The following is a 10,817-nucleotide window of genomic DNA, read 5'->3' as shown; positions in this document are numbered from 1 at the left end:
TGAGGGGGAAGGGGCAGATAGCTGAGAGGGACCCTAGGGGAAAAGGGCAGGAAGAGGGGGGCAGAGGCATATGGCTGGGGGGAGACCCAGAGATTGGGCAGGAAGGGGATGACAGAGACAGACAGCTGGGAGGGGACACTGCGGGGAAGGTTCAGGAAGAGAGGGCAGCTGGGGGTGGGGGAGTCTGTCTCACATTGCAGGATGTGGGAGAGTCAAGTACCGGGGTACGTTCTAAAATTTCTGGTCATTGTGAAACAAATTGAGGCCAGTTTCAGTGGGGAGGGGAGCACCCCTGTCATAAGTAAATAATATGCATTTCAGTACATAAAAAGCCAGGTAATAAATGTAGGAACAAAGACTGTCGTCCATACTTACAGGATGGGATATTCTATCCTGAGAAGTAGTGACTGAAAAGAACTTGGGGATCATGGTGGATAATCTCCTGAATGTGAGGTCCCAGTATGCTGGAGTGGCCTAAAGGGCTAATGCGATCCTTGGATGTATAAATGGGAATCTTGAGTTGAAGTGAGGAGGTTATGTTTTTCTGTCAGTCACTGGTGTGACTGCTGCTGGAATACCGTGTCCAGTTCTGGTGTCCACAGTTCAAGAAGGATGTTGATAAATTGGAAAGGGTTCAGAGAAGAGCCACAAGAACGATTAAAGGACTAGAAAACCTGCTTTCTAGTAACAGACTCATGCTCAATCTATTTAGTTTAACAAAGAGAAAGTTAAGGAGTGACTTGATCACAGTTCATAAGTACCTACATGGGGTACAAAAATTTTATAATAGAGGACTCTTCAATCTAGCAGAGAAAGGTATAACATGATCCAATGGTTGGTAGATGAAGCAAAACAAATTAACTGAAAAAATGGTGCAAATTTTTAACAGTAATTAACCATTGGAAGAATTTATAAAAGGTTGTGGTGGATCCCCAGCACTGGCAATTTTTAAAATCAAGATTGGATGTTTTTCCAAAAAATCTGCTCTAATTCAAACAGGAATTAATTCAGGGAAGTTCTGTGCCCTGTGTTATGTAGGAAAGACTAGGTGATCAAAGCGGCCCCTTCCAGCAGAGGTGCCAAAGAATGGGTCAGTGGAGACTGAATTGTCTTTTCCTCCCTAGCGGCAGTCCCTCTGGGTAACGGATTGAGACTTAGCCTATATCTACGCTTAAAACTCCAGCAGCATAGCTGCACCTGCACCACTGTAGCGTACACACCTACTACAGCGACAGGAGAATCGTAAATCCACCTCCCCGAGAAACAGTAGCTAGGTCAAGAGAAGAATTCTTCTATCAACCTAGCACTGTCTACACAGGAATTTAGATTGGCTTAACTATGTCACTCAGTGTGGATTTTTCACACCCCTGAGTGACATAGATGGGTCAATCTAATTTTCTAATGTAGACCAGCCCTTATTGGGGAGAGGGGGTGTGTGGAAAAGTTTGCATTAGAGCTTTGTCCGTGTGTGGGAGCTCCAGTGAGGCTCAGTACTAGGGGCTAATCACATGGATCTGTTGGTAACAGAATGTTTCACAGTGTAGTAACGTAGGAATTGAATTGCCAGACTAGATCAGGCCCATAGGCATCTAGTTCAATATCCAACAGTGGCCAGTACCAGATGTATTAAAGATACAAGAAACCCCATAGTAGGCAGTTTGGGGACAACCAAAATCCTAAATATTGGGAGTAGGATTAAGTCCCAAAATGACTACCAGTTATTTTCTATAACTTCCTAAAGAGGTATCTAGCAGAACTGCAATAAATAGAGAATGTCTGGAGATTCAACTCTTTTATTATGGAAGTCTATAAAATAGCCACATTGATTATTTTTTAAGATCACAAAATACACAACATCCATTTTAATATGTGACACATAATATTATATACACATTAAAAACCACATGACTGAAACATGTTCACACGGCACCAAATTCATAACCAAAAAATCCCCACAAGTGCTTTTTCTTAAGATTAAAAACAACTGCAATAAAAACATATTAATATTTTTTCCAGACAAAGTTTACAATAAAGAGAAAAAATTCATATCTTACTAAATAACAAATATTTAACAGCAAAACTTTTATACTAAATATCTATTTTGAATTATAACAAAAATAGTACTTATAATAGTTTATAAAGACAGACCAAAAAAATTTGTGTATAAAATAATATTATAGCGAATTGGACTGTGCTAGGAAAAAAAATTCTGAGAGTCAAAGTGCTTTATTCTGCAAACCCACTGCAGCAACTTTTTTTTAGTCAAGTTATATTAGTTAGGAATGGTAAATCAAAAGCATGATCTATTTATGTCTAGATAGAATACACACACACACACATATAATAGATAGATGTATGCATCTTACATTATCTCTCTCCGGTCATTTATTCATTCAAAAGCGTGTTTGGTTTTTATTTTGTAATGAAATTTTAAAAAATGAAAACCCTTCACTGATCTCCTGAGACTCCAATGCCCTTCTAAAAGTATCTCAGAAAACACTTTGCTAATGATTATTTGATGGGGTTTGATCTGAAGCCAATTGAAGTAAATGGAAAAACTTCAACGGACTTTGTACGGGGCCTTTTATCCCTCCCCACCCTGCTTTTCTCATTACCTGTAGCCTCTCACTTCTCCTTCCCTTGTCCTCTGTGTCCCCACCAAATAATGTTTTCAAAAAGATTGTGGGGTTGCAAGTGGCTTTTACAGACAGCTTGAAAACAGAATTTATCAAGGCCTGAAAACTGGGTATGACATATAAAAAAAGAGTGGTTCTCTAGCTTTCTTACCCTATGGACCATCTCCATTCCCAACGCCCTCTTCTCCATGAGTCTCAAAATGTTTAATTCGGTGGATCACCAGGAAATATGTGGAGACCCACAGACTGACACATTTCTATCCGGGACAGGAAATGGCAGAAATTTCACAAGAAAGCCTGATCTTGTGAAGTTTCCATCGAAAGTTAGACCCGGAGGGTGTGAAGACCCAAACTTGGATTGCAAAGTTTCTGAGTGTGGGACATGGGCCTGAGCCACACATAGCTGAGGAGGATTTAGATCTGTGTTTTGGTTCAAACAGCCATAGAGATTATGGGCTAGCTGCCAAATCCGAATCTTGTCCTGAACTTCAGAGTTCAGAGGCTACAGCGTCTCGGTTCAGGCCAATCCCTGTTAAAATAAAAACCTGCTATGAAACGGCCACAGAGAGATTATGGAGCAGCAAGCCTCAGAAACGACCACATGAACGCTGAGTCTCCCAAGTCACATGCACTCATGGAAGCAGAGCTCATACACGTGTGTGTTTGTCGGGCTATGCGCTTCTATATGATTTTTGGCAGCATAGTTTAAAGTGATGATTAAATCTTTAGTGTCTCCCCTTCCAGGGAACTGCCAAAGTCTTTATTGATCCTGGACGGATGAACGGCTGGCTAGAGCAGCCTTCAGCATCTTTCACTCAGCACTGCCTTAGAGCCTTCCACTGACTCATCCCAGTTTTCAAAAGCCACGCCTGCAAACCCTGCACAGGCCTGGTGGGAAGCTCCCACCCCTCCTTCCTTCAGATTTCAGCTTCTCTGACTTATCCTGACAAGCCGCCCACCCACAACAGTTTCATTGGCACCCAGGTCGAGGGAGTTCTCAGCTCTGGCACTTGTGTTTCTCCTTCTCTGCCCGATGAACTGTATGAGGTGCCCCTGTTACAGCAAATATATCCGAGAGAGAGGGTGAGCACACTGAAAGGTCTGGGTAAAGTCAGTGCTTGCAGCTCAGATGAACAGCACGCCTGTCTTGGACAATTGCGAGAGAGATTTCTCTTCCCTGAGACTGCCAGTCATTGACCAGGGCCGCTACAAAGTAGAAGCAGTACATGTGGTTTGCCTGGTGCCAGCTGCCAAACCTGTGCCCTGCCACTATTAAAGCAAAAAGAGATGTTGCTCCTGACTCAGGGCAGAAGTGCTGTGTGCCCACCATGCCAGCTGAAGCAGGAATTGGGCATGCTCAGCACCTCTGGGAAAAAAAAATCAGACTGGTAACTTTTTAAATTCGAGATGGCCCTGAACCAAAACGCCAGATCCAAACATGTCTGAATGCTGAGGCTCCAAATACTACAATACAGGCCTCGCTTTCTTTCAGAGGAACACCCCCATTTCAGGTGTGACTGGGCAGTATCCGAAGTTCCCAGTGTCTCTAAAAAGGGGTTGCATTGATGGCATCTCACATGCCCTGACAAACACTCCCAGGACAGCTTCTCACTTCAGTTGGATGCCGCGGAGGGAAGGGTTAGCTCAGAAGGAGCCTTCCACCCATCTCCAACACTCTTTAATGCAAGCACCTCTGTGGTCAGGGGACGGTGGCAGCTGTGGGTGTGACTACCAGGTAATTTTTGGAGGCTTGGTTCTGCAGCAGTTCCATGAACAAAACAACTGCATGCTCTGAGCCACGTTACTTAGCAGCACCCCAGTACAGTTTATGAAGTACATGTGGTTCAGAGTTCAGTGCACACACCGAGGGGCCTGAGAGATCCGGAGAGAAGGCAAAAACAATACAGCTCACTGCAAAACTCTGGGTTTGGGAGGGATCAGACAGGGTGGGGGTAGGGGGAAAGGACAGTTACACACATGCCATGTAGCAGCAGCAGGCAACTTCAAAAATGTCCACGGCGGAGACCCCAGTTCTACTCTCTGAACTGAGATCAGCCCATGCTGAAGCGGATGAGAGACTCCCATCAGAGGGCAGAATTTGGCCATTACTTTGTCTCACGGTACAGATCAAATGGCTTTCTTGTTCACAAAGCATAGGTGGAATAGAACACCCTGTCCAGCTGACCCTGCCGCATTTAGTGGCCCAGTGGTCCTTGTAGCAACACCAGTGGCCATGCCAGAAGCCAAACTGGTGCCGGGTTCAGTTTGCGTGCCGTTACCCAGAATGCACTTCCCAGCATTTGTGGGCAGGGGCTGCTGTCATCTGAACACAGAGTTCTTTTCCCCACATGCTGTGAGAGACCAATCAGAACTGGAAAGCGTTTAGAAGGGTTTAGGGATTGGGAGTGTGGGGATTTTTTCTTCGTTCTCTCCCAAGGAAGCAAAACAAAACAAACACTGTTATCACCAACTAATTTAACACTGTTCAACAAGATCAAAGGCCACCAGAGGTAGCAGCCTGCCATCAGATCTCGCCAACACCTCCTGGCCTGGTTCCAAGGAGGCGTGTGGGGCAGTCAGACCTCTGATCGCTAGCTAATTTCAAAAGCTTTTCCCGCAGCAGGCATCCTCTGCCCTCCTCCTTGCAGCAGAAAGGTTTTATATATATATATATATATATATATATATTTATATACTGTGTATGGTCAAGCAGTCCCAGCTCTACAAGTGTTTGAAATTCTTCTTAAAACATAACCAAAAAACCAAACCAGCCAATCTCCTTGTACTTTCCCCACAGAAATAACAATCATTTTGGCAGCTTTGCTGTGGGAGAAAGTCTCGACCAGGAGGTTCTGCAACGTTAGTGTTGTGGAGAAGCTTCTTTTCCTGTTTTCTCCTTTCGTTCTGCCCCTTTTCCCACCCACCCCCATTGGCCCTCCCCCGGTGAAGGAAAAGTTGGCTTACACTGTCGCCCCCAGCATGGCTTCTGTCTCCGTCAGGATCTCGTTCTGGTTGGAATCCAGTCCGAAGAATTTGACCTTGAGTCCATCGACGGGGTGGACCACGGGGACCAGCGTGATTCTAGGGAAAGTCCTGGTGGCTAGCTCGAATCGGCTCGTGCTGGCTAGCTCAATGGCTAGTGCTTTGAGGAAAAGCCTGGCCAGGTGTTTGCCGAGACAGGTCCGTACACCCCCGCCAAAGGGGAGGTAGTGGAACCTGCCGTCTTTGTCTTCGGTACGGTCCTGCCCGAAGCGGTCAGGGTCAAAGACGTCCACGTCCTTGAATACTGGGGCGGTGTCGTGTGTGTCCCGGATGCTGTACATGACGCTCCAGCCTTTGGGGATCTGAAAGCCCTACAGAGAGGGAAAGAAAAACAAGAATGCATCAACGGTAACGTAGCCATCCACTAACGAGACCACGCGAGCTGGGCGAAGCCGCTGCGCGGGTGAGCTGAAACGCTGCCGATACTGGGGACTCTGTTTGAGATCCGCGATCATGAATAGAATATACTGAAGGATTAACGGGGAAACACCCTGCCTGTGATTAGGGTAGGACTGTGGGATTCTCTTTTTGACCTACTGGGGAATCAATTATTTATTTGTATTGTGGTAGCGTGTACAATCCCCAATTATCGGCCAAGACCCAATTGTGCTCAGCGCTGTATAAATGCAGAACAAAGATGCTTAAAAGGACTTCGGTCACTGTGAAAGTCCTTCTGTCTGAAATATTTTTACCTACTATCGTTACATGTGGTATCCAAGATATCCAGAATTTAATGACAGAACAACTTTATTTTTCCCAGTGTGTTTTCAGTCCGTGTGATCTAGTATGTAGGATGCTGGACTAGAAGTCAAGAAACCTGGGTTCTCTTCCCAGCAATGCAGTTCTCCTGCTGGGTGACCCAGGCAAATCATTTATTTCTCTGTGCTTCTGTTTCCCCTCTCTTCCTTTATCAGACTTGTCTATTTAGATTGCAAGCTCTTCGGGGCAGGGACTCTCTCTCTTTCACTGGGTATCTGTAGAGCACCTGATGTAATGGGGCACTGACCTCAGCTGGGACCTGGAGGCACTATCGTAATACAAGCAAATACTAATTTGTACATTAGTGAATGTGAATAGTCAGTTTTGATGAGTCCTTGGTGGAGTCCAGCTAGGCTCCAACCCAGCAGACACTTCGCCGCCAGTGCAACCTTTTCTCGTGCGTGCAAGTGGTTGCAGGATTAGAATCTTTGCTTCCCTTGGTGTTTGTGTGGGTCTTTCCCAAGAACAGGAGAGTGAATTTGCAAAAGAAAAAGAAAAAAGGGTGCCCGTAAAAGCACAAGGAACGGCAGAGGGCGGCTGAGGCAAGTGTAGAACATAAAACTGCTTCTAACTCATTTTTGAAAATTAGCTAGATTGAAATCACTGCCATTCCTTTAATCATTGTCCCTCTTTTATTAAATCTGGAGTAACTCCATAAGCTTTAGATTTAACTGGTGAAACAGACATCACCGTCTAGCCCACCATGTGGCAAAGGGGAAAACTTTTCTCCCATCTCTGCTGTTATCCCTCACATTATTCAGAGCTCCCCAAGCCAGTGTCCAGATAAGCTGTATAGTAGTCCACGGCATCACCTATTCACATACACACGTATTTTCACACACCTATAATGTGTGAGTGAGTGCATGGGTGTGCAGAGAATGCACTGATGAGAAAAAAAAAAGGGGTGATTTATCATCCCCTGTTTACTTGAAAAGGTTTCAACCTCAAATCATGCCATTAGCAGGGTTTACTGTGACTGACGGGTCTCAAGATTTTCTTTTGCTGGCACAAAATTCCATCCATTATGATGAGTAATATCCCGATCATCCAAAAATCGGTAACTGCCCTTTGCCCCTTTCCCCCGTCACACCCCAATCTCTGGCTTCAGAGATCGCCACATGTTTCTCTTTTAGAATATCAAACTTTTCTCCCCTTTGGTTGCCTGAAAGTTCTGGTGCCAAATGATGGGTTGGATTCCGATCTCAGTTCCACCAATGTAAATCCAAAGTAATTGCACTGATCTGCCAGCGGTATGACTTTAATTTGTCCTCTTTGCGGGCCAGATCCTGACTAAATTGCTAAGTGGCTTGCAAGTCACACCCAAAAGTTGTGCTATTGTGTGCAACCCCTGTAATAGCGTGGTGCACAAGTCAGCCCAGGAACGTGCGTGAACGTGTAGACAAACACAAATGTCCTGTGTGCGATTGGGAAAATGCTTTTGCATGACATGAGGTCACCTGATCTCCTCCTAAAAAGGAGATTTCATATATTGCAAAAACTTTCCTATCTGAGAAAGCCTTTTACCACAGGTCAGATTCACAGTACAAACACCCCTTCTACTCCAAACCCCTATCCGCTCACCAAAAAACTACCCCAACCAAAGCTTTGACTCTGAAAAGGGAGAAGAGGCAGAGATTCCATAAAATCCACTGGGGACTTCACTATTGCTATTGATTTTATGTGGAAGATGCTCAGATGCTACGGTGATAGGTGGCAGTATAAAACCCCAAGACAGATATATTGTGTCTCTAGATCACCGGTGTTTCTATGACCTCCACTGCTGGGAATGCATTACTATACTACCACATTTGCTGGATAGTTCTGGTTATGGGAGAACTTTCTATATAACTCTTCCACCCGATTTTCACTTCCTTACAACTTTCTGAAAAACTCTCCTGGGCGGGGAGAATTGTCCATGTTGGAGCTCAACCCACAACTGATTTTTTTAAGCTTCCCCGATGGGCAGATTATTCTACAATTGACTACTACAAGGCACCTTTCCTTGACACGTCCGGTACAGGCAGCCTTCTACATGCAAGATTCCCCAGTGACTCTGATGGGAGCTGTACCAAGGGCAGCTCACGTGCCTTGCAGAACATGCTGGGACACCCTCTCATTTAGATTGGGTGTGACAAAGGGAAGAACTAGCTTGGAAGGAGATTTATGGGATCAGACCTGTGGTCTATCTGGTCAAATAGAGTAGTTTCTAGGTCCCTTTGTTTGGAAGTTTGAGCAAAATCTATTCAACCATTTTTGAGTTATGCCCCAACATTCAGACATGTTCACTGATAAGCACGCAAATTGTCAGGTGGATAGTTCTACATCCCTACAGGCCTGGTTGCAAAATAAATACAACATATATATATCAGTTTCTAGCTTTCAGAAGTTTTGCACCAGCCAGTATGTGGTAGACCCTTTCACTTACATTCAAGTTTGTTAGACAGATTATACTTCCTACATATATATATATATATTGTCATTGATTGTAGCACATGGTACATCTTGTAATGTTCCATTGATCAAGGGACTGTTCGGATGTTCTTGCAGAGTAAGGGCATTCTACCTGGATGACTCAGCAGCCTCTGTGGGTTAATGTTGGGGATCCACGACCGCAACTTCAGCAGTGCAAGAGTGAGATCTGGTCTGATTTCATGAGCTAAGCAGGTCTGAGCCAGAACAGTCATTGGATAAGACACCTCTGAGGGGGAAAAGTCAGGGTGATACAAGCATAGGTGAGTCAGCAGAAAGTGGCCCTCTAATAACAAGAATTTCCGCTATAACCGGGTGGTTCATCAGTTGGAAACGACAGAGGAGGAGAAAGATCTGGGTGTATTAGTCAATCCCAGGATGACTATGACTCACCAATGTGATGCAACTATAAACAAAAAAACCCACAGATGTGATCCTAGGATGCATCGGGCAAGGTATTTATGCCACTGAACAAGGCACTGGTAAGACACCATCTGAAATATGGTGGACAGTTCTGGTCACCCATCTTCAAGAAAGAGGAATTTGAAGTGCACAGAAGGGCTACTAGGATGATCAGGGGACTGGAAAGCCTGTCTTCCAAGAGGAGGAGCCGGTCTTATTTAGGCTGAGAGGGGATCTGATTGCTCTCTCTAAGGACATCAGCAGGGTAAACACCAAGGAGGGTGACGAGCTATTTAAAATAAAGGACAAGGGTGGCACAAGAGCAAATGAGCATAAACTGGCCAGGAGTAAACTGAGGCTGGAAATGCGAAGGAGGTTTCTAACCATCAGAGGAGGGAGGTTCTGGAACAGTCTCGGAATAAGAACAGGGGCGAGGGGCAAACAACCAAACTGGTTTTAAGGTAGAGCTTGAGAAGTTAATGAACGGGATGATATGACGGGGTGACCTACGATGGCAGCGACGGGACTCAGTGATCCAGGAGGTCCCTTCCAGTCCTACGTTCTTTCTGAGTCCATACTCAGCCAATGCCCCTGTGTAGTGCTGTGCCAGTGGAGGGGCGGTCTTGCATTTCTGCTGAAATGTAAACCCAGGCCCTAGTGCTTATGCTCACGTCAAATCTGGCCAAGCTCCAGTGTCAGAGGACACTCGGGAGAAATATCCTATTCCCTAACACCCCTTCCCCCATACTTTAAAATGGATCTGGCACATCTTGCCCCCTGTCCTACACTGGTGTAACATTGGCCTGCGCGGGTATAAAACCTGCCAGGTTCCACCCCAGAGGTGGCTATATTCCAGTGGGAAGGTGCCTGCGTCTCTATAAAATACTCTGAAGCCCCTTTTCGGGGGAGAAGGTGCGCGAGACACGTCAGAGCTCCTGGGCTGTTGTACTCACGTCCAGCTCGAAGGTCTGCAGCACCGTCCTGTACCCGCCGGAGATGGGGGTGAAGAGACGTAGCACCTCCTTGATCACGCAGTCCAGGTAGTGGAGACTGCTGATGGTGTCCAGCCGGAGGGAGCCCTCACAGATGCAGCCGTTGTGCAGGATGCCCTTGCTACGGAGCTCTTCACGAAGCTTCTCCAGGACCCCGGGGTGCTTCAGAAGCTGCATGATCAGAGAGGTGCTGGCGCTGGCCGTGGTAGCGTAGGCAGCAAAGATCAGCTCCAAGGTGCCATCCTGAAGGCCAAAAGGAACCCTGGGTTATACACTGGGAAGGTCACGGCCTCAGGTACCCGGCCCCATGCATCACGCTGCTGCAGTACGTGCTTCCTATGGGGCGCATGCTAAAATGGGTTCATGCCCCAGCCGTCCACTAGCAGAAGCTAGAACCCGGCACAGCTGGAAGGAGTTTGGTTTAGCCCCAGCCTGGTACCCCAAGAGATTTTATTTGCAACATACAATTTGGCACAACAGGAAAGTGTTCCTCAGGGCTGCTGCACGTCAACGGGGT

At 46.0% G+C, this 10,817-nt stretch overlaps 1 protein-coding gene across 1 annotated transcript in view; it reads right to left on the bottom strand.

Moving 5' to 3' along the window:
• Nucleotides 1-1,777: 1,777 nt before the first annotated feature.
• LOC117878155 (cytochrome P450 26B1) overlaps nt 1,778-10,817 on the bottom strand; it is a 35,621-nt gene continuing 26,581 nt past the window's right edge. The window contains exons 5-6 of the mRNA XM_034772149.1: nt 10,262-10,543; nt 1,778-5,989 (exon numbers count right to left, since the gene is read on the bottom strand). Coding sequence (XP_034628040.1) covers nt 5,597-5,989; nt 10,262-10,543 — 675 coding nt within the window. The 3' untranslated portion in view covers nt 1,778-5,596. The remainder of the gene's footprint in view (nt 5,990-10,261; nt 10,544-10,817) is intronic.

Source organism: Trachemys scripta, chromosome 5 (genome assembly GCF_013100865.1).
Source record: "Trachemys scripta elegans isolate TJP31775 chromosome 5, CAS_Tse_1.0, whole genome shotgun sequence".
Classification (NCBI taxonomy): Eukaryota; Metazoa; Chordata; order Testudines; family Emydidae; genus Trachemys; species Trachemys scripta.
Note: the sequence above shows the minus strand (reverse complement) of the source record. Positions and strands in the feature narration are given on the sequence as shown.